The 27904-nt window shown below is 53.3% G+C and overlaps 1 protein-coding gene across 1 annotated transcript; it reads right to left on the bottom strand.

Annotated features, from left to right (window-relative positions):
- Positions 1 to 130: 130 nt before the first annotated feature.
- Positions 131 to 27904, bottom strand: CCDC155 (coiled-coil domain containing 155). The gene is made up of 19 exons (XM_025368034.1): positions 27862 to 27904; positions 24247 to 24351; positions 23536 to 23722; positions 22997 to 23061; positions 20815 to 20881; positions 20389 to 20550; positions 19380 to 19497; positions 18999 to 19049; positions 11095 to 11172; positions 10763 to 10819; positions 10388 to 10447; positions 9034 to 9098; positions 8782 to 8869; positions 8195 to 8317; positions 5261 to 5319; positions 3150 to 3195; positions 1049 to 1113; positions 861 to 968; positions 131 to 758 (listed from the first exon to the last, which is right to left on the bottom strand). Exons 1-19 carry the CDS (start codon positions 27902 to 27904, stop codon positions 617 to 619), a joined length of 1689 nt encoding a protein of 562 aa, XP_025223819.1. The 3' UTR covers positions 131 to 616.

The following is a 27904-nucleotide window of genomic DNA, read 5'->3' as shown; positions in this document are numbered from 1 at the left end:
TGGCAAGGCACTTTCAAGGTACCCAGTCTCCGCAGAGGTACTTGACCTCCCAGGTCTCCCAGGCTCCCTTACAGTAAAGGGTGGTCACACCAAACAGTCTGGCTAGCGAAACAAACACAAGTCTGCTGGTGGCTCTGGGCAGGCAACTGCTTCTCTTTTATTACGAGTATGATTTGAATGTACCCACTGCACACGGAGGCTACTGCCTCTCTTTATAAGAAGGAAGGGAAAAGTTTCCGTCTCCCGCAGATGTGATGTAGGAAGCTACAATCGCCAACTCCTGAGCATGAGGGAGGGGACAGGAGAATCACTGAGGCCCCGACCCTGAGGCAACGAGACTTAGCTGTGTGCCCACAGCTGCCCTTGCCAGGCTTGTTTTGTGAAGGAATAATCCTTAGTGCTTAATCCATTACTGGGGAGTTTTGCTATTGTTAAGAAATGTCAACATTAAAAAACTAGCAGACTTCACATAAAAACCCAACACAGGGATGTGGATCCCCCGTACTGTATCTGGGGTAAGCCGGCGCAACACTGGACTAACAATGGGGATCTGAGTGGAGAGAGGGCCGGGGGATTTACTGAGCTAGATGCTGCTCTGAGGGGCAAGTGGAGCCTCTCACACTGGAGGGGGCTGGAGGTAGCAGAGCTGGAGGTGGGGCCAGGTGGGAGGTGGGGATGGGCCCAGCAGCAGGACAGAGAGCAGCAGCAGCAGCAGCAGGCCCAGGACCGGAGCTGGGATCAGTGGATGTCGAGTGACCCTGGTGGGGAGGTGGGAGAGCGTTTAGGGGAGGGTCCGGGCAGCCCCTGCTCTTCCCAAGGTCAGACCACCTCCTTCCTTCTGGAGATGCCTGGGGGCACACCTGAGCCGCTGTGGGGGCAGGCAGAGCTGGCCCCAGGGCCTCCTCCTGACTGGGACCAGCTCTTTCATCACAGGCACCAAGGCTTGCTGGAGTTCCTGCTGCGCAGGCCTGCTGGGGGAAAGGAGGGAATCACCACTGGGTTTTTCCTCGTCCCCAATTTCCCTCCAGGACCCCGTGGGTCCTATTACCTCTCTGGAGGGCTTTCTGGGATGTCTCCAGGGCGAGGGTCTCCTAGAGGCATAGGGAGATCAGCCTGGGAGGACAAAAGAGATTCATTTGAAGCACTGGGTTCTGGACTGAGAGGTCCTCAGGTCAGCCCACTGGACATAAGCGCCCACACAGAAGGTGGTGGAGCTCAGGAGTTAAGTGAGTGCACTTCTCTGAGATGCGCTGCCAGGCTGGGTTCCCAGTTCTGCCAGCCTCTGGCTGAGGGTCCTTGGCATGTCACCACACCTCTCCGTGTCTCTCTTTCCGCATCTGCTGGCCAGGGATGTCCCCACCTCATAGGGTTAACATGGTGACTAAATGAGTAAATGTGGGGGAAAAAAAAGGTGAGGGCAGTAGCTTGGACAGCGCCTGGTACCTAGTGAGTGCTCCGTGTCTGTGTGAGCTATTCAATATCATCACCTCCATTTTCCACTGGATTCTGGAAGTATGTAAGCTCTCCGAGGGCAGAGACCACATCTTCCACAGGTGCCCACCCCTGTGCTGGCCTCATGCAGAATCCTGTCTTCCTGCCTATGCCAGAATCAGCAGATGCTTTACTAATTAAAAACACGCCATTATAGGCCAGGCGCGGTGGCTCACGCCTGTAATCCCAGCACTTTGGGAGGCTGAGGCGGGCGGATCACAAGGTCAGGATATGGAGACCATCCTGGCCAACATGGCAAAACCACGTTTCTACTAAAAATACAAAAATTAGCTGGGCGTGGTGGTAGGTGCCTGTAATCCCAGCTATTCAGGAGGCTGAGGCATGAGAATCGCTTGAACCCAGGAGGCGGAGGTTGCAGTGAGCTGAGATCACGCCCCTGCACTTCAGCCTGGCGACAGAACGAGACTCCGTCTCAAAAACAAAAACAAAACAAAAACACTATGCCATTATAAATGGCATAATTACAAATGTATTGTTCTCATTGTTCATGGTTGCTATACTGAAATATGATTGATTTTTTATTTTGACCTTTCACCCAGCAACTATGCTAAATTCACTGATTAATTCCAACACCTCATCTGAAGATTCAAAGATCAAAGCCCCAGCTGTCCCTCCAGGGTTAGGCCCCACTCACTGTGCCGCCTCATCCCCCATGTCTCCCTGGAAGGGCCTCACCTCTATGGGTCTCTGGCCTTCCTACCCCCACACCTTTTCGACTCAGATGAGGATGATGAATGACAATAATAATGGCAGTAAATAAAAACAGAACACCAATCACAATCAATATGTTCACCTTTACCACCTGCTGTGCCAGGCAGGGACCCAGGCCCTTTATGACGCGGTCCTTAACCCTCCTCCCCACCCTAGGAGCTAGGAAGAGGTTATCCCCGTGTGAGCTGTGAGGAAGCTGAGGTGGAGCCCAGTCTCTGCAAGGGAGTGTGGTATGTCGAGAGGAGGTGGGCTTCGGGGCCAGGGCGTTGGGAGCTAAGCGTCATGGAGGCAGCCATCTTGGCCAGTTTGGACCCTGGAGAGCCCCAAGGGCCCTGACAGTGCCTGACACACAACAGGCAGACTCCAGCCCAGCTCCTGCCTTCCTCAGCTCAGAACCGAGGGCTCCTCACCTCTCCTTACCGAGTTTCTTTCCCTGTCCTTGCCTGAGAACAGAAATCCTCACCTCCACTGGGCACTGGGCTCTGAGGAGCAGAGGAGCTGGCCTGTGTGGCTGCAGGCAGGGGGGCTGTGGGCACTGTGCCCCCAGGGAATTCTGAGGCTGGCTGGGGAGGGCCAGCCCAACCTCTCCCGAGTGTGGGCGCATGTGCGTGTGCATTTATGCAATCCGGGGGTGCAGCCACGTCTACGAGGCCTGCGGTGTGGTGGCTGCAGCCCTGTGTGTGTGGCTGGGGGGCTCCCCTGGGAGCAGCCTGGCCGCCCACCAGCCTCCAGGCCTCCCCCCACATCGCCATCGCTCTCATTAGCTACAGCAAGGGCCTTGTTATCTCTTGGCCAAATGATTTTTCTCTCTGCTCCTGAGGAGGTGGGGTGTGAGGTTGGGGCTTGGGAAGAGTTGAAATGAACGACTCAGCCTCTGCGGGCTTGGAGTAGATGGGGACTGGGGAGGGGTGCTGGGGACTGCCTACCGTGACCTGGCTCTCTGCATCCTCCTCTTCCTCTCTTCTGGTCAACCTGAGGGCCAACAAAGTCACTGCTGGCATCGTCCTCTCCTCCCTGGTTCCCTTTGCCTACTATGGGCTGGGAGGGAAGCCTTGGAGCAGGGTCTTAGCACAGGCCCGGGAGCATGGACAGGCCTGGGGGAGGCCAGGCAGCATGGACGGGCCTGGGGGAGGCCAGGCAGCATGGACGGGCCTGGGGGAGGCCAGGCAGCACAGATGGGCCTGGGGGAGGCCAGGCAGCATGGACGGGCCTGGGGGGTGTCCTGCATGTGTTTTTCACATGAATTTTCAAAAAATGATCCAAAGGGTCTGTGACCACTAAAAGAATAAGGGGGCCTCTTCATCTCAGAGTGGTTTTCTCAGCCACTACTTCCCCAGCGGATCCCCCAGCTGGGAACTGAGGCTTCCAGCTCTCTCACCCTCCAAAGTACCAGAGATTCAGGCCTCTGTAAGGCCCCAGAGCACGTGTCGAAACGCCCTTCCTGTCTAGTGGGTTGAGCCATTTTTCAATGGCTGTCACTGGGTACTGTCTGAGGACTGGGACTCCAACTCAGACCTCCCAGCCCACAGAACCCAACTGCTGGAGCTCTTCCCCATGCCCAGTCCTCTCAGGTGTGCAAGCCCCTCTTCCAGGAGGACTGAGGGGTCAGCATGCCACTCATTCACTCATTCACTCATTCACTCACATCTTCCAAGGAGCAGACCCTGGGCCTATGGGCTGGGAGATGAGACCTGGCCCTGCCCTCAGCGAGTCTCAGAGTCTTGGTCTAGGAGGACATCTGGCTCCCAACCCTGCCTCGGGGGAAGGCTCCTAGGGAGGCCCCTCCTAGGGTCATAGCCCTCTGAGTCCCTGAAATGCTGCTTTGGGGACTCAGGCCTCAAGCTGCCCAGCCTGAATGCCCCTTAGAGACCCAGCCATCCACACCACCAGCCACTGCCTTCATTGGGGAGCAGAGATTCAGCCCTGCAGTTGCCACTACCACCAGCTTCAGACCCAAAACCCTCAGAGATACCCTCAGGAATACAGCTGTGCTCCCACGCAATAAGGGATCTAGACTTTTAGGCCCCAGTCAGACATACACTGTCTGATCCCCTGAAACTTCTACTTGGGACCCAACCCCTCTCAAGGTCCAAGTCCTCACCGCTGGCTACCTTTAGGGGCCATTGTATTCACCAGCTTCCTCACTCCCAGCTTTCCAACCTGGAAACTCGGAAACTCGCATGGCACTTGCCTTCCCGACTTCCACTACTGCTCAGCCCCTTCTCCCCTCCTTTCTCTGGTGACGCAAAGGGAGGTCATAGCTCCAGAGCTCCCATCCCGCCCAATCTCAGCTCTTCCCAGACAAGTCCAATTAGAGGCCTTGGCAGGCAGCCTCATTAGTAGCCGCAGCTGGGAGCCTGAAAGAGGGGAGGGGGAGAGGGAAGCAACACAGGAAACCAGAGGCCCCAAGGCCAGGGCCCTGGAGGAGGGTGGGCCCAGTCATCTAGTGCTTTCTCCATCCTCAGAGGCCTGGACACAGCCTCTTAACAATCACATCCCAATCACAGGGCTGGGACTTCACAGCATAGGACCAAATGCTCACACCAGCCTGACTGCAAAGTACCTGAGCTGGAATCTGAATCCACGCTGATTCCAGAGGCCCCCCTTACCCCCAAGATCTCCCAGCTGACTGGGAGCTCTCCAAAGAGGTTCCCTGGAGCCTCGGGAAAGGTGTGTTCAGTGAGAGAAAGACCATGTGACTGAGCTGTCCCTTCTGCCTGACAATTGTGTCTTCTTGTCTAAGAGTTTCCTATACTAACGCCACTCCCACAGGGCTCCATTCAGGCATGGTGGCCTGCCTCGGCCTCGCTAAGAGCCTTGCCCCGAGGCAGCGTCAGGAACCAGATCTCCTCCTAGACCTGAGGGCAGGGCCAGGTCTCATCTCCTGGCCTGCAGGTCCAGGGTCTGCTCTGGGAAGATGTGAAGAATGAGTGAATGAGTGGCATGCCGACCCCCTCAGGGCTCACCCAGTCCTCCTACTCTAAACATCTGTGAATCGGGTGTCACGCTGAGGCAGATGGATGGCTCAGCTCCTTACCACATGGATGGCTCCTTCCTTCCTTCTCCATGGTGCGCTGGCTGTCCCTGGAAGTTTCTCTGTGGAAACAAAAAGGTTAGTTCTTCTCTGATTCTTCTCACTCAAAGCTCCAACCCTAACAGTGCCCACTGTCTCCCCGCTGGTCCCAGACGCCATATGCAAAAGGTCTTCCAGGCTGCAACCTGCACATGAATTCACCACCTTCTACAACCTACCATCCTCTTGTGCTCCCCTACATGAGGATGGCCCTACTATCCCCCTGAGGGCAGAAGCCAAAAACCAAAGGGTTGTTCTCGATGCCACCAAGCCCCCTTCCCTGACAGGACCCAGGAGTCCCGGTCGCCTAAACTTCCTGAATGTTCCACAGATCTTGTACACTTATCTGGGTCCCAGAGGAGATCAGCATTTCCCTGTCCAACCGCCTTCTCATCCCAGGTTCCTAGACTTGGGCTGGGTCCATCTGCTCCCCCTCAGGACCCAAGTACCTCTTGGTTTCTCCAGAGACATACCAGCATTGCCCTTGACCTCAACAACCAACTTGACATTGTTTTTTAAATGCAATCCTTGAGCTCCAGGCTGGTGCACCCAACTGCTTCCAGGCAGCCCCCAGACATCCCTCAAGATTTCACCCCATGAGGTCACAAGTTCCAAGTCTTTCCTCCTCTCCTCCCTCCCTATCACCCACATCCCATCTGATCCCCGCTCTGTCCCTCCACCCCAATTATGTCTGTCTGTCCCTTTTCCTCCATCCCTAGGGCCCTGGCCTGGCTCAGGCTTCATCACCATTGCTCCAGCCTCCTCCCTGCCTCCAGTAGGTCCCTCACATGGTCCCAGAGGGATCTTTTCATGCCCAGAGCTGACCCCACTCTTCCTGTGCTTTACGAAGAAAAGTACAATCTGTTAGCTTGTCAGAGATTTCCTTTCATGATCTGGCCCTGGCCTCGTCTCTCACTAGTCACCCCCAGCTACCCTCTACTCCTCAAGCATATCATGATTTTATGCCAAGGCCTTGCACAGGCTGTGCCAGTGCCTAGAAGGCCTCTCTTTCCTCCAACCACTTAATCTCCCTCCCCCTGCCCTTCCCCTCCCCCTCCTCCCCTCTCCCTCCCCCTCCTCCCCTCCCCTCCTCCCCTCCCCCTCCTCCCCTTCCCTCTTCCTTCCTTCCCTCCCCTCCCCTCCCCTCCCTTTCCTTTCTTCCTTCCTTCCACTTGAGTATCAGTTTCTCTTCAATATCTCCCCCAGTCTCTGACCTGACAGATACCCCTTCTCTGGGCTGCCACAGGCCCATCCCCCACCTCTAGCACAATGATCATTCTGCACTGGGCCAACCCATTTGCAGGGTCTCTCCTATCAGGCCTTGAGCACTGAGAGGCCTGGCCCTAAGGGACTCAGCTCTGTATGCCTGGGCCCATCGCAGGTTGCACCCTGAGGCCTGGCTCAGTCTTCCCCTTGACAAACCTGTCTCTCAGGGGCATCTGAGAGCTCAAAGCAGAAGCCCAATCTGACTGACACGTCTGAGGGATGAGGCTCTGTTCCCAACAAGCTGTGTGACCATGGACATGTGATTTCTCCCTGAGCCTCAGTTTCCCATGAGTAACAAGATGAGGATGCCTGCCTTACAGAGACACCGGAAGGGTTCAGTGAGAACCCAAACACACGAGAAACACAGAAGCTTTTCTCAAACCAGGGAAAAAGTGATCAGAGAAATGAGTCTCTCCTGAAGGATGGCAAAGAGCTTTGAAGTGGTACAGTCCTCAAGACAATACAGCATCGTTTACAGAGCTGTTTACAACATTTTCTTTAAAAGAAAAAAAAAAGAGAGAGAGAGAGCCCAGAGCAGTGACTCATGCCTGTAATCCCAGCACTCTTCGAGGCACTGGCACAGCCTGTGCAAGTCCTTGGCATAAAATCATGAGGCTGAGGTAGGAGGATCACTTGAGCCCAGGAGTTCAGCCAGCCTGGGCAACGTAGGGAGACCTCATTTCTACAAAAAATAGAAAAATCAGCTACGCATGGTGGCACACGCCTGTGGTTCCAGCTACTTGGGAAGCTGAGGTGGGAGGATCCCCTGAGTCCAGGGAGATTGAGGCTGCAGTGAACTGTGATAATGCCACTGCACCCCAGCGTGGGCAACAGAGAAGAGAGTGAGATTCTGTCTCAAAAAAAAAAAAAAAAAAAAAGCCAGGTGCAGTGGCTTATGCCTGTAACCCAGCATTTTGGGAGGCCAAGGCAGGCAGATCACCTGAGACCAGGAGTTCAACATCAGCCTGACCAACATGGTGAAACCCTGTCTCTACTGAAAAACACAAAAATTAGCCGGGTGTGGTGGCAGGTGCCTGTAGTCCCAGTGGTTCGGGAGGCTGAGGTGGGAGGATTGCCTATGTCCAGGAGGTTGAGGCTGTAGTGAGTCAAGTTCACTCCACTCTGGGCAACAGAATAAGACAAGATCCTGTCTCTAAAAACAAAAACAAACAAACAAAAAAACCCAATGGTTATTGCTGAGTTACAGATGTCATAGTGAGCTTGCTGGCTTTTCTTAAAGGTACTTATATTTGAAACATAAATGCTTAATATATCCTTAAAATGTTAGCATCAACAACTTGCTTATTCCCTTCCTACAGTAGTACAATTTTAAATCACGCAATTCCTGAGCGTGTTTTCTAAAACAACAAAACGACACTAAAAGCCACAGTGCAATTTGTGTGTTTGCTTTGTTCACCTTTGTCTCCAACGCTGGCAGGTCAGTCCCTGGGGCAGGGGTGGTGTCTGGTCTGGCTTGTGGCTGGGTGTCCAGCACACAGTGTGCTCTCAATTAACATTTTCTCATCAAATGGGGAACAAGCAAAGGTGTGAGTGAATGGGCTGGCCAGGGTGGCACCTGGCGCTCCGGGCCCCTTTCCAGCTCCTGGACTTCAGAGCTTTTCCTGTGCTCACCTGTCCCCCAGCTGGGGCTTCAGATGGAAACTCAGCATCCTCACTGGTATCATGGATGACTTCCTCCCACTGCCACACCCCACACAGAGGGTTGGAGAGACCAGCAATTGCCACTTCCTGTTTCTGGGACAGAAGGTGTTTCCGAGGTCAGGGAGAGCCATGTTAAGGTAGAAGACAAGGTCAGAGACAGAAACGGGTTTAGGTGTGTGGCTGAAAATAGGATGAGAGGTAGAAAAGAGCTGGTGTGGGGCTGGTGTGGGGAGTGGGCAGAAGCAGGAACAGGGGAGGGTTTGCTGCCAGGACCGAGGTCTGGGTTCGAGATGAAGTTAAGGAGTGAGATGGTCATGGAGGGAGATGAGATAGGGGTGAGTCACAGCTGGATCGGACTGGGGTCTGGCATAGGCCTGGGGCTGGCAGTGGGTTTGGGGTTAGGATCTGAGATAGAGTTAGAGAAAAGCTAAGGTTGCGATGGGAGCCTCTGGCAGCAATGTGGGTTAGGGCTAGGCTGGTGTGAGGATCAGAGTGGGGAGATGTTTGGAGATCCTGCCTTAGTGGCCTGCAGCTTATTCCAGGGGTGTTAGGCCCACCTGTCGAATGGCCTCGATCTCCAAGCCCAGCGATGGGGACAGCAGCCGGGTCCAGCCCACTCTTCTCAGCTGGGCCCCTTCAGGTAGCCTGGCCACACAGGGAGGAGGGAGGAAGGCGGCCTTTGTGCCTGGTGGCCACTCAGTCGGCTCATGCTGGCCTCCCTTCCCTGCCCACCTTGGGGCTGGAGACCAGGGTGTCTCTGCTCTTAGGCTCCCCTCCTGCCTCCTCCTACCCTATGAAGTTCCACTCACTCATCGGGCCCCTCATAGGTCTGACTCAGCTGCTCCTCCAGGCGTGAAATCTCCAGCCTCAGTTCCTGCAAAGGAGGAAGTGGGGGACACATCTGGCTCTCCATTTTTCCCATCCCTGGGTTCCTCTTCCAGGGTTCTTTCCACTTTCCTGACTACTTTGGCCTCCCCAGACACACACTGCCTAGGGACAAAGGGCAGAAAGCCATGACAGAATGTTAGGAAGCCAAAGAGAGACAGAGAGCAACAGGAATCCAGAAGCCAAAGCACAGGCCAAGAGGCCGGGAGCCGTGGCTCACGCCGGTAATCCCAGCACTTCAGGAGGGCAGATCACGAGGTCAGGAGATCGAGACCAGCCTGGCTGACAGGGTGAAACCCCGTCTCTACTAAAAATACAAAAAATTAGCCGGGCATGGTGGCGCGCACTTGTAGTTCCAGCTACTTGGGAGGCTGAGGCAGAAGAATCGCTTGAACCCAGGAGGAGGAGCTTGCAGTGAGCCAAGATTGTGCCACTGCACTCCAGCCTGGGCGACACAACCAGACTCCGTCTCAAAAAAGAAAAACAAAACAAAACAAAACAAAAAGCACAGCCAAGAAAATTAAGAGAAGGAAGGCAGAGGCAGTGATGCATGAAAAAATGAGAGACATAAATGGAAACAGACTCACACACAGGCAAGGGAAACACTAGGGCTAAGAGACTGGTAAAGACCAGAGCCAAACAGAGAAGACTTGCCTAGGGAGACAGATAGCCTAGACCTAGAGGCAGAGACAGGAACCCACACGAGCCTGGCAGAGACACATAAAGATGAGGAGGGGAGGCTGGGCGCGGTGGCTCACGCCTGTAATCCCAGCACTTTGGGAGGCCGAGGTGGGCGGATCATGAGGTCAAGAGATCGAGACCATCCTGGCCAACATGGTGAAACCCCGTCTCTACTAAAAATACAAAAATCAGCTGGGCATGATGGCGTGCGCCTGTAGTCCCAGCTATCTGGGAGGCTGAGGCAGGAGAATTTCTTGAACCTGGGAGGCAGAGGTTGCAGTGAGCCGAGATTGCGTCACTGCATTCCAGCCTGGTGACAGAGCGAGACTCTGTCTCAAAAAAAAAAAAAAAAAAAAAGATAAGGAGGGGTGTGTGAGAAGACACCCACAGAGAATGAAAGTGAATGGAAGGAAGGAACAGAAAAAAAGTGAAAAGGCAGATAGAGAAACAGAGGGTGAGACACACAGTAAGTCATACAGACATACATTATGGATAGAAGCAGCAAGATGCGGCCACCAACAGAGAAAGAGCGATGAGGAGGAGAGGCAGCAAGTCCCAGAGATGGCAAAAGAGAAGTGGCCAGGGCCGCTGAGTTACCTGCGTCGTCACTCTGTATTCTTGCAAGGTCTGGGCCAGGCTCTCCACATGGCGAGTGCGCTGGGAAAGCCGAAAGCCAAATGAGACTGGGACCAGTTCCCCAAAGACATAGTGGGGGGTGGTGGTGGGGGGACTGGCTGGGGGGTTAAGGGACAAGGGTGAGCTTGAGAGAAGAGCTGGGGCCCAAGGGAGAGCACCAGGCAGAAGGGCTTCTAGATCCCTGAGGGGTCACATTGGGACCTGGGGAATCCCTCCAATCTCTCCGCCTGCACATCCAAGGACCAGACCCGAGGAGGACTTCCCTTTCTAGACCAGGGGCAGGAAGTGGCTGGCGCACACGGAAGGCAAATCTCTTTCCCTCCCCAGGCCCCTCACCTCAGAGAGGATGGTGTCTCGTTGGCAAATGAGGTGTTCACACTCAAAGAGCTGCCGCTGCCAAGAAAGGAGCCGGTCCATCCATCCAACCTCCCAGGACTCCCCTCGGTCCTGCCCTCCGTCTGGCCTGCCCTGCTCTCCCGCACCCCGCCGATTCAACCTCCTGAGATGTTCCGGGACTTCAGGGATTTTAGGGATGCCTGGGTGGTCCTGGGAGTCTGACAGTTTGATGGAAGACCCTGCTCTCATCAGGCTGCAGTCACTAAAACTGGAAATGGGAAAAATGGCCCCAGGGTGGTGGAAAGTTGTCAGGCACTAGGAAGGAGTGGCACCTTCAAAGTGTCCTTCTCCATGGCCAGTTCCTGACTTCTCTTCTTCACTCCATCCCGCTCGGCCAGCAGTTTCCCATTCTAGAAGAAGGAATGGTGGGTCACATTCACTTCAGCAAATGGTGATGTTAAAATTAACAGCAGACATTTGCTAAACACTTGACTGATATGCATCAGGCCTCATGCTAAGCACTTCATGTTTTAACCCATTTAATTCCTCCCACCATTCTGGTGGGACCTCAGCTTTAATTTCTCTGAGTGTGGCTCCCCCATCTATAAAAATGGAGCTAGGCCAGGCACGGTGGCTCACGCCTGTAATCCCAGCACTTTGGGAGGCTGAGGCGGGTGGATCACGAGGTCAGGAGTTCCAGACAAGTCTGGCCAACATGGTGAAACCCCGTCTCTACTAAAAATACAAAAACACAAAAATTAGCCAGGCATGGTAGCGCAAGACTGTAATCCCAGCTACTCAGGAGGCTGAAGCAGGAGAACTGCTTGAACCGGGGAGGCAGAGGTTGCAGTGAGCCAAGATCGCACCGCTGTACTCCAGCCTGGGCAACAGAGCGAGACTCTGTCTCAGGAGAAAACAACAACAACATCAACAACAACAAAAACGGAGTTAAACTAGGAACTACTTTATGGGATTGCTGTGAGGATTAGATAGGTTAATAATCGCTAACACTTACTGAGCATTTTGCATGTGTTGATTCATTTCTTATCCCCAATTTTAAAATCAAAAGAACATAAGCAGCCTGTTATCCACATTATCTATCACCCAGCTTCAATAATTATATGCATTTTCTCAGCTTTGTTTACTAAGATGTTTGTTAACTGAGTTTTTTTTTTTTTGTTTTTTGTTTTTTTTTTGAGCCGGAGTTTTGCTCTTGTTGACCAGGCTGGCGTGCAATGGTGCGATCTCGGCTCATTGCAACCTCTGCTTCCCGGCTTCAAGTGATTCTCCTACCTCTTCCTCCTGAGTAGCTGGGATTACAGGCATGTGCCACCACGCCCAGCTAGTTTTGTAGTTTTAGTAGAGACGGGGTTTCACTATGTTGGCCAGGCTGGTCTTGAACTCCTGACCTCAGGCGATCCACCCGCCTCCGCCTCCCAAAGTGCTGGGATTACAGGTGTGAGCCACCGCACCTGGCTCTCCTCTAGATGTCTTAAGTAGATTACTTTAAAACAAATTGCAGGCATATTAGTTCACCTGTACTTACTCCAGCATTTATTCCCCTACTTGAGGACTTATTTCCTTTAGCAAAACCACAATACCACGATCATACTTAACAAAATTAACAATAACTCAGTATCATCTCATACTAGGAAGTTTGTGCCCCCTTTTTCTTTTTTTTTTGAGACAGAGTTTCACTCTTGTTGCCCAGGCTGGAGTGCAATGGCATGATCACTGCAACCTCCGCCTCCCAGTTTCAAGTGATTCTCCTGCCTCAGTCTCCTGAGTAGCTGGGATTACAGGTGCACGCCATCACACCTGGCTAACTTTTGTATTTTTAGTAGAGACGGGGTTTCACCACGCCGGCCAGCCTGGTCCTGAACTTCTGACCTCAGGTAATTTGCCCTTCTTGGTCTCCCAAAGTGCTGGGATGACAGGGCTGAGCCACTGGACCCGGCCTGTGCTCCTTGTTCATTTTGGTTGTCTTACAGAGATTTCTTTACATTTACTTTGACTGAGGATCCAAACAAGGTCCACCATTGCTTTTGGTTGAAATCTCTTACTTCTCCTAATCTGACAGTAATTTCTCCCCCCTCCACCCCGACCCTGGTACTCTTTAGGGCCTCATTCTGTGGAAGAAAGCAGGTCCCTTGTCCCGTAGGATTGGTGCGTTCAGATTAGGCTGATTGAGCTCTTGTTCCCTGTGGTTATGTTCACCACTTTCCTCTATCATTATTTCTTATAAACTGGTAGGTAGGTCCAGGGCCTTGTCCAGACTCTTGTTCAATTTTCTAACAAGATTGGGTGGTGCTATATATATCAAATTGTGCCATTCAGGAGGAATGCCATGTCTGGTTGCCCTAACTATTAATAGTATAATCATTTCCAATTTTAAAGAGGAGTAGAGAGGCTGAGACTTGGCAAGGTCACATGGTAAGTGGACTCAAACCTAAATCTGTGTGATTCCAAATCCTGTGTTTATAATCCTCAGACTCTCATCTGAGCCAGACACAGCCCTGGGTGAGAATGGGACACAAAGGGAATTAGGTTCTAGAGGTGGAGATGGATGCAGAAGCAGGTAACAATGCACGAGGTGGGCTCCGATGAAGCCTAGGGCCTGGGTACCACGGGAGCACTAACAGGCTTCCTGAGGAGGTGCTGCTGAGTCTTCAAGGCTGAGGAGTTAGCTGGGAAAACAATAGGCCGGAGAAGGCAACCCATGCCAGCCATAAAATGGGACCTGTGCAAAAAATGGCCCAGATTCCAGTCCAAAGTTTAGGGGCACCAAAAACCTATCAAGTTGCACAGGGTTTCAAGGCGAGGGGGTCACTGGGGAAATGCACTTTGGGGCATGGAGGCAGTCCAGAGTTCCCTTTCACCACACTCCTCCTCTTGGCACACCAGGGGATATACCAAGGCCAGCCTCTCCCTCTCTCCAGCCAGCTCCAAGTCCTCCATCAGCTGCTCTGCCTCTCAGTCTCCGTGGGCCTGGGCTGCCAGGTGAAGGGCAGAGGAAGGACAGGAAAGGAGTGCTGTGTCAACATCTGTCCACCTGGTAGGGATTTGCAGGCCAGATCCTGGGCCACTCGGCAGGGAACCTGGTTACTCAGCTGCTCCTGCCTCCTTCTGCAGTAACCTAAGCCAGCTCTGTAGGTTCTCCATAGGAAGGCTGCCTGGATCTTCAGTGTCTGAGTGTCTTGTTACTCCAGCATTATTCTACTGTAACTTGAGAACTCAATCTATAGATGCTCTGTAGGCAGCTGTGTGGAGGGGGAAGGTAGAGGGGAGGGAACCAAGAATAGCTCCAGAGGGCCGAGGGTGTCCCAGACGCTGCTCAAGGCACTCGACCTGGCAGCAAGCCTTCCTGGTGGGGAGGAGGCAGAGATGAGACTGCTGGTTGCTATTTACCCTGCTTACTCCTTCTGCTTTTGTCGAGGGATCTACTCTCTCTGTCTGAGGGTAGATGGGTCCCAGCCCCAGCCATGGGAGTGAGTCAAGGTGGAAATCTTGGCAGATGCAGGAAGCTCAGCTGGTGAGCTAACCCAGCAGTCATTCTCACCCCTTCTCACTTGTTCACCTGCCACTCTAGAGGCTGAAAAAGGTCAGATATCCTCCTGGGCTCCCTTGCAGCTGGGGGTGTTATGTGATCCAGTTCTGGCCAGTGAGATGTAAGAGCTGCTGGGGGTGGGGTGAGAGGCTTCTGATGAAAAGAGCCATGAGAGGGGCATTTCCTGGCTCCCCTTTGCACCACGTTTTCCTACTTTGAATGAGAACATGAGATTGGAGCTGCTGCAGTCATCTGCAATCATGAGGCCACAGGCAGCCAGGGAGCCACCAAACCACTCAGAGACCACCTTCTTCCCAGAGAACACCTTCTTCTAAACCTCTGGTTAAGGAAATGAGTGTCCTGCAGATTGAAGCCATCATTTCTTTGTTCCCTGGAGCCAAAAACGTTCTGGACCTGTCAGTGGCCATATTACCCATATAGTCTGGTTATAATGGTTGAATGGCAGTGAACTGTAATGCAGGAAGTTCTGCCAGGGGGCTTCAGGGAAAGTTTTTCATTCTTTTTTTTGAGACAGGATCTCGCTCTGTCACCCAGGCTACAGTACAGTGAGGCACAATCTCAGGTCACTGCAACCTCTGCCTCCCGGGTTCAAGCGATTTCCCTGCCTCAGCCTCTCAAGTAGCTGGGACTACAGATGCCTGCCCCTATGCCTGGCTAATTTTTATATTTTTAGTAGAGGCGGGGTTTCAGCATGTTGGTCAGGCTGGTTTCGAACTCCTGACCTCAAATGATCCACCCATCTCGGCCTCCCAAAGTGCTGGGATTACAAGCGTGAGCCACTGTGCCTGGCCTTTCATTCTTCTATTTACTTTTTTTGTTTTTTTATTTTGTAGAGACGGGCTCTCACTATGTTGCCTAGGTTGGTCTCAAACTTCTGGCCTAAGCAGTCTTGCTTTGGCCTCCCAAAGTGTTGGGATTACAGGTGTGAGCCACCATGCTGAGCCAGAAATTTTTTTTTTTTTTGAGATGGAGTCTTGCTCTGTCACCCAGGCTGGAGTGCACTGGTGCAATCTTGGCTCACTGCAACCTCTGCCTCCCGGGTTCAAGCGGTTCTCCTGCCTCAGCCTCCCGAGTAGCTGGGATTACAGGTGTGCACCACCACACCCGGCTGATTTTTGTATTTTAGTAGAGACGGGGTTTCACCATGTTGGCCAGGCTGGTCTCGAACTCCTGATCTCAGGTGATCCACCCACCTCGGCCTCCCAAAGTGCTGGGATTACAGGTGTGAGCCACCGTGGCTGGCAAGTTTTTCATTCTTAAAAAGGGATGTTCTGAAATAAACTGTCACATCCTGCCTGCACTCCATGTCTCACACGGTAGAGTCATCCTGCTGTGAGGTTCCCATTGCCTCAAATGGGTGAGTTTTCATGGAAGAGCCAGAAAATAGCAAAAAGTGTTTGGATTTCAGTGTAAAAAACATACCGTACATGTAGGACAAATTTTTTTTTGGGAATACATGATCTACCTGGACTAGGCAGAGATCCTTAGAGCTGGGGGTGGCATGCAGGACAGTCAGAGAAGAGAATAAGCTGAAAACAAGCCCGGAGTTTTCTCCTAACCCAGGGCTAGCGATGAGGGGTGGAGGGAATGGATGGAGAACCACAGAGCCCTGGACGTCTTGGGATCTGACAGGCCTTGCGTGCACTTCCCAGAGCACTCTCAGAGTCATCACGGTGTGAGAATAATAGAGATGCTACTTTCTTGTGAAAGCAGAGGCCTCACTGGTGGGTTGTCTCCAGACCTCTGCCCACCCCAGCCCTGTGCTCTCCGGTTTGTCAAGGCCTGGGTGGGGTTTGGGATCCTTCAGGAAAATGAGCGAGGGACAGCAACTTTGCTAACAGCTCAGGGACACCAGAGGAGTCTCTCTTCTGTTTCTCTTGCCCCAGAGAAGCCACATCTCCCCACCATAAGCACCCACTCCGACCTGGGGAAATGAGGCAGAGGCTGTGGACAGCGACCCCAGCCTCTTCCCTTTCACAGGAAAGCAGCTAAACCACCTCCGTGGCTCTGGAAGGGTGTGGAAGTGGTGGAGTGAGAGTCCCAGCCCGGATGAGGGATCACCACCAGAAGATGAAGAGGATGGTATGCCCAGAGATCCAAAGGTAATGTGGGCCTTGCACTGGATGCCAGCACACAGTGGTGACAAACGTTTGTACAAAAACCATCAATCTCATGAACAGCAGAGAGAAGAAACATTGAGTGAGGACCAGCAGCTTCCTAGCGCACTTGGCTCCTTCGTCAGTCTCCTGCAACTTAGATACCACCTTGAGGTGGGGGGTGGTGACAGGTTTCATTGTCAATTGATGAGTTTGTTTCAATCTAAAAAGACTTAGGTGGGCCCCGAATGAACTAAGATGATGTTTTTCTGTCTCAGATGGAACGGGGCTTGAATTAAATGTGAAGCTGAACTGGGTCTCTTCATATTGTTTGCTAGTCCCTCAGTGAAATGCTGTCAATCCCCAGAACAAGCCTACTGAACAGATACCCTTCTTCCAGTTCTTAGAAAATAAAAGTAGGCCGGGTGCAGTGGCTCACGTCTGTAATCCCAGCATTTTGGGAGGCTGAGGTGGGCAGATCACCTGAGGTCGAGAGTTCGAGACCAGCCTGACCAACATGGAAAAACCCCGTCTCAACTGAAACAACAACAACAACAATAAAAAAACAAAATTAGCCAGGCGTGGTGGCACATGTCTGTAATCCCAGCTACTCGGGAGGCTGAGGCAGGAGAATCACTTGAACCGGGAGGTGAGCTGAGATCACTTGAACCTTGAGATGAGCTGAGATCACGCCATTGTGCTTCAGCCTGGGCAACAAGAATGAAACTCTGTCTCAAAAAAGAAAAGAAAGTAAAAGTAAAGGCTTGAGGCCGGGCGCGGTGGCTCAAGCCTGTAATCCCAGCACTTTGGGAGGCTGAGACAGGCGGATCACGAGGTCAGGAGATCGAGACCATCCTGGCTAACCCGGTGAAACCCTGTCTCTACTAAAAAACACAAAAAACTAGCCGGGTGAGGTGGCGGGCACCTGTAGTCCCAGCTACTCGGGAGGCTGAGGCAGGAGAATGGCGTAAACCCGGGAGGCGGAGCTTGCAGTGAGCTGAGATCCGGCCACAGCACTCCAGCCTGGGCGACACAGCGAGACTCCGTCTCAAAAAAAAAAAAAAAAACCAGTTAGCTCGCATTGTTTCTATATTTGTATTTTTTTACAGTGAATAAAACAGCCAGGCACAGTGACTGATGCCTGGAATCCCAGCACTTTGGAAGGACTAGGTGGGTGGACCCCTTTAGCCTAGGAGTTCAAGACCATCCCAGGCAACATGGCAAAACCTCGTCTCTACAAAAAATAGAAAAATAAGCCAGGCATGGTAGTGTGCACCTGTAGTCCAGTCACTCAGGAGGCTGAGGTGGGAAGACTGCACAAGCCCGGGAGACAGGTTGTAGTGAGCCAAGATTGCATCACTGCATTCCAGCCTGGGTGACAGAACCAGAGCCTCTCAAAAAAAAAAAAAAAAAAAAAAAAAAGTAAAGGCTTGAGAAGAAGTCACATGCTTAAAGGTTGCCTATTGTGTAAATGGCAAAGATGAGATTCGAACTCAAGGTTGACTTCAATTTTTTTTTTTTTTTTGAGAGGCTCTCGTTCTGTCACCCAGGCTGGAATGCAGTGATGCAATCTTGGCTCACTACAACCTGTCTCCCGGGCTTGTGCAGTCTTCCCACCTCAGCCTCCTGAGTGACTGGACTACAGGTGCACACTACCATGCCTGGCTTATTTTTCTATTTTTTGTAGAGACGAGGTTTTGCCATGTTGCCTGGGATGGTCTTGAACTCCTAGGCTAAAGGGGTCCACCCACCTAGTCCTTCCAAAGTGCTGGGATTCCAGGCATCAGTCACTGTGCCTGGCTGTTTTATTCACTGTAAAAAAATACAAATATAGAAACAATGCGAGCTAACTGGTTTTTTTTTTTTTTTTGAGACGGAGTCTCGCTGTGTCGCCCAGGCTGGAGTGCTGTGGCCGGATCTCAGCTCACTGCAAGCTCCGCCTCCCGGGTTCACGCCATTCTCCTGCCTCAGCCTCCCAAGTAGCTGGGACTACAGGCGCCCGCCACCTCGCCCGGCTAGTTTTTTGTATTTTTCAGTAGAGACGGGGTTTCACCGTGTTAGCCAGGATGGTCTCGATCTCCTGACCTTGTGATCCGCCCGTCTCGGCCTCCCAAAGTGCTGGGATTACAGGCTTGAGCCACCGCGCCCAGCGAGCTAACTGTTAGTGAGCACATCCTATGGGTCCTACCTCATGCCCAAGACTTTACAAGTATCCTCTAGTTGAAGTCTCACACAACCCAATGAGACAGATGCCATTGTTTTGTTCATCTTTATAGGCAAGGCAACCGAGGCACAGAGAAGGGAGGGACTGGTCCACGCTTATGTAGGTGGCCTCAGCCTGAACCCGTGTAGGCTGACCCCATGCCCCACACTCTCGTCAAGCATGGTAGTTCTCACAGTGTGGTGTAACCTCAGGGACATTCCCACACTACTGACATTCTGAGGTCTCCCCAAGCCGGCTGAAGGTTGTTTGGTGGCAGGCTGCTGGGGTGTTGGGGGCAGAAGGGAGAGGTGTCAAGAAGACCCTAAGGACTAGGGAAGGGGTGGGGGTGGGTGCTGGGCCTCCACTCACCTCCTCCTGCAGAGTCTCCATCTCAGCCACCAGATGCTGCTGCTCCTTTTCCTGACCAACCCCAGAGAGAGGACAAAGGCTTCATTTCCAGCCTCCTTGCCCCCATGTTGCCCTTCTCCCACCCCTGAGAACACAACCAGGGCCTGGGTCATTGAAGGACAGGGTTGGGGGAATGGGTCTGGGAAGCCCTAATGGCTCCTGCTGTCTCCTTTGTCATGAGAAGGATGGCAGGTAAGATTGAAAAAGTCTAGGGTGAGCAGGGCCTGGAGAGAGGGAGAAAGCCAGGTGGCCTCTGCCCCTTCCTACTCCATAGTCACACTGCCGCTCTGACTCCAGGAAACAAAGAGAGAGGGCACCTTCTTTCCCCTGGGTCAGACCCACCGCCTGCCGGGCTTGGGCCAGAAGGCTGCGATTCTGTTCCTCCAGGCTCCTGGCCAGAGTCTTTAGGTCCTCCAGCTCCTCATCCACGGTCTTGGCAAACTGCAGAGCCTGCTGGGTACTGAATGGGGGTGGGGGTGGATGAGCCATATGAGAGAGAGGAAGGCAGAGAAGCACAGAGACAGATCCATTCTGAGAGACACTAACAACAGAGAGATCCCAGGTGGTGGGCAGGGACAGAGACCCAGAGAGAGGGGAGGACAGAGACCCAGAGAGAAAAGAGGAGAAAGAGACCTGGTGGGGGCACAGAGACCCAGTTTTAACCTAAAAGAGGAGGAGGTGGGAAAGAGACCTAGAGAGAGTGGGGGACCAGAACAGGGAGACCATGATAAACATGAAGAATGACAAAGCACAGAGAGACAAAAGGGCAAATGACATGAAGAATCAGAGAGAGGAAAAGAATAAACAGAGAAATCTAGCCTGGGTGCAGTGGCTCAGGCCTGTACTCCCAGCACTTTGGGATGGTAAGGCGAGAGGATGGCTGGAGCCCAGGAGTTTGAGACCAGCATGGGCAACACAGTGAGACCTCATTTCTATAAAAAATAAAACAAAATTAGCCAGGCAGTGTGGTGGGCCTGTGGCTACTTGGGAGGCTGAGGTGGGAGGATCGCTTGAGCCCAGAGGCAGAGGTTACAGTGAGCTGTGATCACGCCCACTGCTCTCTAGCCTGGGTGAAAGAGTGAGACTCTGTCTCAAAAAAAAAAAAAAAAAAAAAGAGAGAGAGAGAGAAGTCTGAACCCTCCTCCAGGGAAAGATAAAAAGACCAAAACAGGCTGAGAGATAAGAACCAGAGAGACACAAAAGATAAAAAACAGAAAAGGGAAAAGAAAGGACAGGTACAGAGTCAAAGACAGAGCAGGATGCAGACAGCGAGCATGGGAGATAGAGGCCAGTTCTGCAGGCAGGATGGAGGCAGGGGCGCTGGGGAGGGTGGATGTGGGGTCAAGCCCACCTGCGAAGCTGCTTGCGCAGAGCCAAGATCTCCTCCCCAAGGCGTGCCGACCCCTCCTCAGCTGTCTCCACGCTCCGCTGGAGTTTGGCATTCTCCCCAGCCAGACGTTGGTTGCTGAGCTCCAGGTCCTCCAGGCTGCTCAGCAGGTCAGCTGTGGCTTGCCTAGGGGCAAGGAAGGGGTTCAGGTCTCTGTCCACAGCCCCTGCCTCATTTCCCCAGGTTGAGGTAGGTGCTGGTGGTGGGGAGATGTGGCTCTTTTAGGGAGAGAGAAACAGGAGAGAGACTCCTCTGCTCTCCCTGAACTTTCGGCAAAGCTCCGTCCCTCACTCATTTCCCTGAAGGATCCCAAGCCCTACCCAGGCCTCGGCAGGCTGGAGGGGACAGGGCGTGGGCAGGAGGGTCAGGGAGGGCTGTGAGGATAGGTACAGCTCGGGTCTGGGGTCTTCGTCTCCGAAGCTCTCCAAGTTGGCTGGCTCCTCAGCTTCTGGGCATCCTGGAGGGAGACAGACAAGAGGGTGTTGGCCTCCCTGTTACCCTTAAATGTGAGGTGCCCCAGGGCCATGAGGTTGGTCTCTGTCTCCCTTGTCTGTGCTCTGGAGGATCTCATGGGCTTTAGGGGCTGCAGTTATACCCACTGTAAAGCCCTCTTGCTTGTCTTCTACCTTGAGCTCAGGCTGGATCTCCCAGATAACCCCAACCCCCCACATTCTTTACACCCAACACTGGGCAGCACTTCACCTTCCCCTTCCCAGATCCCCCACCAACCACCCAGCCACTTGGGCGGGTGGCTCCCTCTCTCCCTGTCACCCCCAGTCCAGCAGAGCGCAGACTTCTTCCTCCTGCCCCTGACTCTCTGCTCCACCCCTCCTCTCTGTCTCCACACCCCGGCCCTTGCTTTCTCCTCTTGGACCCTCACCACAGCCTCTTCTCTGGCCTCCTGGCCTCTAGTCCCTCCTCTGCTCGCAGCCCTCCCTGGGCCCCCAAGCCTGATGAAGGAGGTTGAAGAGAACTTCCTTCCCTCCCCACCTTTTTTTGTATGGTTAGAGAAATGGAACATGACCACCTTTTTTTTTTTAAAGACAGGATCCTGCTCTATTGCCCAGGCTGGAGTGCAGTGGTGTAATCACGGCTCACTGCAGCTTTAACCTCTCAGGCTCAAGCGATCCTCCTGTCTCAGTGTCCCGGCTGGGACCACAGGTATATGCCACCACACTCAGCTAATTTTTTATTTTTAGTAGAGATGGTGTCTCACTATGTTGCCCAGGCTGGTCTCAAACTACTGGGCTCAAATGTTCTTCCCACCTTGGACTTCCAAAATGCTGGGATTACAGGCTCATGGCTGTAATCATGACCACTTTTTTTTTTTTTTTTTTTGGGGCCGGAGTCTTGCTCTGTCGCCCAGGCTGGAGTGCGGTGGCGTGATCTCGGCTCACTGTAAGCTCCGCCTCCTGGGTTCATGCCAGTCTCCCGAGAAGCCTCCCGAGAAGCTGGGACTATAGGCCCCGCCACCTCACCTGGCTAATTTTTTGTATTTTTAGTAGAGACGGGGTTTCACCGTGTTAGCCAGGATGGTCTCAATCTCCTGACCTCGTGATCCGCCCGCCTCGGCCTCCCAAAGTGCTGGGATTACAGGAGTGAGCCACCGCGCCCGGTCCATGACCACCACTTTTTTATGAAGCACCTCCTATGTGTGAGGTCCTGGGGATATAATGGTGAGCAAACCAGCCAACTAAACCCAGGCGCCGGTGGCTAACTAGATAATCAGATTTCCTTTGCAGGTAGATGTTCCAATGGAAAGGCCTACAAGTCTAGGAGTGAGCATGGGAAGCAGGGAACTCTAGCCAGGGGCATACCAGGGCTTCCCCTTTGCCAGAGGTGTGAAGGATAACGGCCTGGAGCGGTGGCTCACACCTGTAATCCCAGCACTTTGGGAGGCTGAGGCAGGTGGATCACCTGAGGTTGGGAGTTCGAGACCAGCCTGACCAACATGGAGAAACCTCGTCTCTACGAAAAATACAAAATTAGCTGGGCGTGGTGGCGCATGCCTGTAATCCCAGCTACTCGGAAGGCTGAGGCAGGAGAATCGCTTGAACCCAGGAGGCGGAGGTGGCGGTGAGCTGAGATCGCGTCATTGCACTCCAGCCTGGGCAACAAGAGCGAAACTCTATCTTAAAAAAAAAAAAAAAAAAAAAAAGGCTAGGGGGTTGGGGAGTGAGGAGTGGAGGGGAACAGCCTGAGCAAGGGCCTGCGCTGGGCAGAAGTGGGGCACATTCGAGGAAGGGCAGCAAGACCAGTGGGCCTGCGAATGCCTGGACTAGAGTGAGGAGGAGGTGACGTTAATGATGATGGAGCAGAGGTAGGTGGGGCCTTGTAGGCCTCTCTGATAGGGCTGGTGTGAGGAGGAAGAGTTGGAAACCATCCTCTGAAGAAAAAAACCCCAAAGCTCAGGGAAGGAAGGGACGGAGGACCTAGAAAGTCACACTCACAGCTCTAGGCTACAGTAAAGGTCCCTGGTTCCCACCCTATCCCTTGCTCTGCCCTGGGTGGTAAGTTCCCACACTGTCTGACCCAGGGCCTGCCTGCTTCATTCTATATATAGCAATCTCACCAGATGGCAGTTGCTGGGAGGTCAGGGCTCCCTGGAAGGCGGTCTCCTCTTCCAGCTCTAATCCCCTGTATCAAAGGGATGAGGCTTAGAGCCCCACTGTAGCCGCCCCTCAGTCCTCACCAGCCACAGGCAGGGAGATTGCAGGTGGGAGGAGGGGACCGGGTCAGGTGAGAGCTGGCACCACAGGGTAGGAGGGTGAGGCCAGATGGCAAGTGCCTGCGGCCAGATGGAAAAGCAGGAGGGGCAAGGAGTGGGTTGGGTGAAGGGATGGCGAGGGACCTCTGTCAGCCCCAAGCTCCTCCCTTCTCTAGCCCCATTTTATTTGTCTCCCAGACCCCCTCTGCCTCCTCATCCAAATTATTTTGTCCTCAGACTCCCTATCTACCCCCTCTGAATCCCATCTCTTCATTTTTCTCTCCACAGCCTCGTTCCAAACACAGTAGGTCCTTGGGCCTAAAGGATGCTGGCTCCAGTAAGCAGGTATGAGGTTAGATCTTAGGAAGGACTTCCCAGAGGAGGATGAAGGTGTGGGGACTCACCCATGTAGCTGACAGGCAGCAATCCAGTCACGCATGACAACCAGGAAAGTGTCCAAGTCCACAGTGGCGTTAGGGCCCTCCCCATTGGGGTCCAGGCTGTTGGCCAATGTTTGGAGGCGTGCATCCTGGGGGCCCTGGCCTGTCACCGCCTCCAGGTAGGCCAGCACCTGGGTCACAGCCACAGTGCCTGGGACAGAGCATGCAGTGAGGGGGTCTGGGGCAAGTGGGGAGTGGTGGGTATGGACTGGCAGCAGCTTGGGAGCAGGATGTCACTGGCTAGGCTGGTGGCACTCCTGCTCCATAGCCCAGTGGAGACACACTGGGCAAGCCCTTTCCCCTCCTCTGAGTCTACTTTTTCACCTGGAAATGGGGCCCAGTCATCCCCCTATCACAAGGTGAACCAAAGGGGATGGACATGGGGACAGCACCAGCCATGCCCCACTCCACCATGGTGGCTGCCTCCCTCCCCCATCCCACGACCCCAAAACTCTACCCTCTTCCATCAATGTCCCCCAGGTTTTCCTCATTCTAAAAGGCCTTCACTCTGTTATCCACTTTCTTCTTCCTGAAGCTTCCCAAAATCACCTACTTTGTTCCTGCAATACCCCCAAGAGGGGCCCTAGCCCAGTCTTCTCCCTGAGGCTCCCCAGTTCCCAGCCTCCATCCCTCTCCCACCCGCGCTGGTCCCCAGCCCCCCTCCTGCCCCACCACCTGTCCTCTGAGGGTCACAAGCTTCGAATGTGGAGTTGAGTATTTGCTCCTCCAAGCTGACCGGCATACCCAGCCTTGCCTCCTCAGGCTGCTCCCAGAGGTACACTGGGGAGACAAAAGGGTTCAGCTCACCAGTGAGAAGAATGAGGAAGGAAGAGGGGTGACCCCAGGTCCTCAGCCTCCTGGGCTCTGCAGAGGGGAGGGAATTCACTCAGAGCACCTAGAGTTAGGGCCAGCGGGGAACAGCAGGAAGCTTCAGGAAGGGGCAACAATGTGAGGGTCTCTGAGTTACTTCCCCCCATCTTTCAGACCAGGAAGTCCCCCCGGCTGTCTTTTTGTGTCCAATTGGCTTAGGAGCCCAGAGAAGGACACTCTGAGATCACCCTTTCCTCCTCTCCTCTCCAGCCTCCCAGGCTGGACTCAGAAAAGGACAGGGCGGGGGAGGGCAAAGAAGAGAGGATTCTGGGAGGAGCTGAGAGTGAAGGGGGGCCCAGGAGCCAGGAACAATCCAATAATGCGTGGGCAGCCCAGATCGATCCCGCCTGCTGCATCTCCGGTCTCCCAGCCCACCCTGGGGACCCGGTCTCTCTCCTCCCTGCATCCCTAAGGCGAGGCTGGCATCATTGGAGCCCATGGCCAGGGGCTGAGACATGAAGGGATGGGGTAAACCAGGCAGGGTGGGCAGTGAGGGAATGGCTATGAGCTGGATCAAACCATATGCGTGTGTCACATAGACCTGGGTGCAGAGTCCAGCTGCACATCTGTGGGCAAGTCTGTTCTCTCAGAACCTCAGTTTCCCTACTGGTAAAATGGGGGATGGGTGGGTAGAGTGATCCTCCTCACCAGGGCTGAGTTAGCTCTGTGTATGTGAAGCACACATGTGTACACACACACACACACACACACACACACACACGTCTTGGGGTTTATTTGTCTACTGTTGTAGCCACAACACCTGCACATAGTAGGTGCTCAACAAATGCTCCATGACATAGGAAGAGATCCTCAACTGCAGAAGCCACTGGGACTGGCCCAGCCTCCCTCCCAGGGCTGGAAGTGACCTTCTAGGCTCCCTGCCCTGACCTTGAACAGCTGGGTGCAGCAGCTCACTGAGCACAGGCTGCAGGACTGGGTAGATCCAGGGGGTAACTAAGGCTTGGCCTCAGACAAGTGGCGGCACTTGGGGCAATGGACTCAACTTCTCTTGGGCCTCAGTTTCTTCCTCTGGAAAATGGGGTTGGTGTTACCTCTTTCCTAGAGAGAAAATGAGATAAAATCTAGAAGGGCTTTGGCAGAGGGCCTGGCACGTGGTGGGGACTCAAGAATAGAATTGAACACTTATTGAGCATTTAGTAGGTGCCTGGCCTTTTCTGGGCACTTTACATGAACTGTCTAGTAGCATATTAATAATTGATGCTATTATAATCCCTACTTTACAAATGAGGGGACTAAAGCATAGAGAAACTAAGAACTCAGCAAAGGTCACCCTGTTTAACATATGAGTCAACTTTCTCATCCCTCTAGCTCTTCCTGGGTTCTTTGCAGTGCGTGACATTTACATTCCCTCTGGCTTGAACCCGCGCTCCTAGGTTTGGCCCTTGGGAAGGGGCGTGTGAACTCACAGTTAGGGAAGACCAGGGCTTTAGCCCCAGTCTGTTTTCCTCCTCTCGCTGTCTTTTTTTTTGAGACGGAGTCTTGCTGTGGTACCCAGGCTGGAGTGCAGTAGTGAAATCTCCGCTCACTGAAACTTCTGCCTCTGGGGTTCAACCAATTCTCCTGCCTCAGTCTCCCGAGTAGCTGGGATTGCAAGTGCCTGCCACCAGGCCCAGCTAATTTTTGTATTTTTAGTAGAGATGGGGTTTCACCCTGTTGGCAAGGCTGGTCTTGAACTCCTGACCTCAAGTGATCCGCCCACCTTGGCCTCCCAAAGTGCTGGGATTACAGGCGTGAGCCACCATACCCAGCCCCCTCACTGTTGTTCTCATGTTACATGAACAAGGATCGTGAGGCCCAATGAGATCGTTCACCCAGGGGGGCTTGCCAGAGCGAGCGAAGCTGGGAATAGAACTCAGGACTGGCGTCAGGTCGTGCTGGCTCTGAGGATCAGCATGTGTCTGAAGCCGCATCCCAGGATTCCCCCAGGGAGATGTCATTCCTGTTCCTGAGAAAGATCTCCTTCCTCTGTGTCTCTCTTTCTCTCCTCTATGTCTCTGTCCTTGCCTCTTCTTTACATTTCTCTTTGGCTCTTTCTATCTTTCTCCCAGTCTCTCTTCCCCATGTCCTGTCTCTGTGCCTCCATGTCCCTTGTCCCCATTTTCTTTCCTGTATCTCAGTCTCTGTGCTTCCCTTCCCATATCTCAGCCACTCTCCATTCCCTAAGCCTTCTATTTCCTTTCTCTGCTCTTTTTCCCTCTGCCTTCCTCTGTCTCCACCTCTCCTTCTGGGTGTGTTCCTACCTTTCCTTCCGGAGACTCTGGAAGCTGGCTCAGCCCTTGCCACCCAGATCCCGGTGGCTGCACGCCCTCTGCTGGTACAGGTGAAGTTTAGATGGCCTGTCCTCTGGTTCCCACACCCTGGTGTCTGCCTCTGACCCTCCTATCTGGAAAGCCTCCTGAGGCCTGGGGCTTTGTAGAAAAAGACGCAGGCTGTGCTGTGGATGCCTGGGAGCCTCTAAGAAAGGGGCCCTGCCATCCCCATCAGACTGGGCTCTCTCACTTGGCAGATGAGTTTCAGAGAGGCAATGCCAGTGCCTCCTCCCCACCCCCTGAAGCCGCCTTTCACACCCATTCAGCCTGTATCCATCCGTTCGTTCAACAGTAACTGAGCGCCTACGATGAGTCAGGAGTTGCTCTGGGGTCCCAACCAATAGGGCAGTCTCTCCTTCTGGAGCACCTCAGCTGAGGCGAGTGTGGATTGAAATGCTCTGTTAGTGTAAAGTACACGCTAGATCTTGAGGACTTAGTATGAAAAAAAGAGAATATCTGAATACATTTTTATATTGGCTATAGACTGGATATATTTTATATATATAATACATAGGGGGTATTACTCTGGGTATATAAGGAAAATCTATTATTACCATTCATTTCACCTGTTCCTTTTTTCTTTTAAAAACTATTAAATTACGTATGTGGCTCATATTGTACTTCCACAGGACAGCGCTGCTCTAGGGACTGGGAATACCAGAGTGAATAAAACAGACGCTGCCTTGTGGAGCTCATGCTCTAGTGGGGGAGGCAGAGACAAAACATGACAGATGTGAGCACTACGAAGAGAAGTGAAGCAGGGCAGGGGAGAGAGTGTCACAGGGCAACTGCTTTACATAAGTAAGAAGTACCATCTGGGCAGCGATCTGAGAGGAGTAAGGGGTGCGGCTGCTTGTGCTCTCACACAGTCCAGCCTCCCCACAGGACATAAGGGGTACAGACAGGTGGGCGGGCATACAGTAGGCACTTAATCCACCAGAGTCCCTTCCCTCCCTTCCACCCTGCACTCATGCAAAGGCTCAGCTACCCTCAGTCACCTCTCCCAAGTCCTCGAGTCACAGCCTGGTGCCCATTCACCCATGGCTCCCTCCTCACCCTCCCCAGGGCAAACAGGGTCCCAGTCACTTACTTTCCGCAGTGGGACCACCCACCGGGCCCTCGGGCAGGTCCAT

This window comes from Theropithecus gelada, chromosome 19 (assembly GCF_003255815.1).
Source record: "Theropithecus gelada isolate Dixy chromosome 19, Tgel_1.0, whole genome shotgun sequence".
In the NCBI taxonomy this organism is placed as follows: domain Eukaryota; kingdom Metazoa; phylum Chordata; class Mammalia; order Primates; family Cercopithecidae; genus Theropithecus; species Theropithecus gelada.
This window is presented reverse-complemented; position numbering and strand designations above follow the sequence as displayed.

Bases quoted from the DNA above. Each gene is read 5' to 3' on its own strand.
- CCDC155 (XM_025368034.1), bottom strand. From the start codon at position 27,904: ATGGACCTGCCCGAGGGCCCGGTGGGTGGTCCCACTGCGGAAA. The intron at 19,498-20,388 runs GTGGGCTTGACC...ACCCCCATTCAG, and splicing joins CTGCGCAAGCAGCTTCGCAG to TACCCAGCAGGCTCTGCAGT. The intron at 10,448-10,762 runs GTGAGGGGCCTG...CGGCTTTCCCAG, and splicing joins GAGACACCATCCTCTCTGAG to CGCACTCGCCATGTGGAGAG.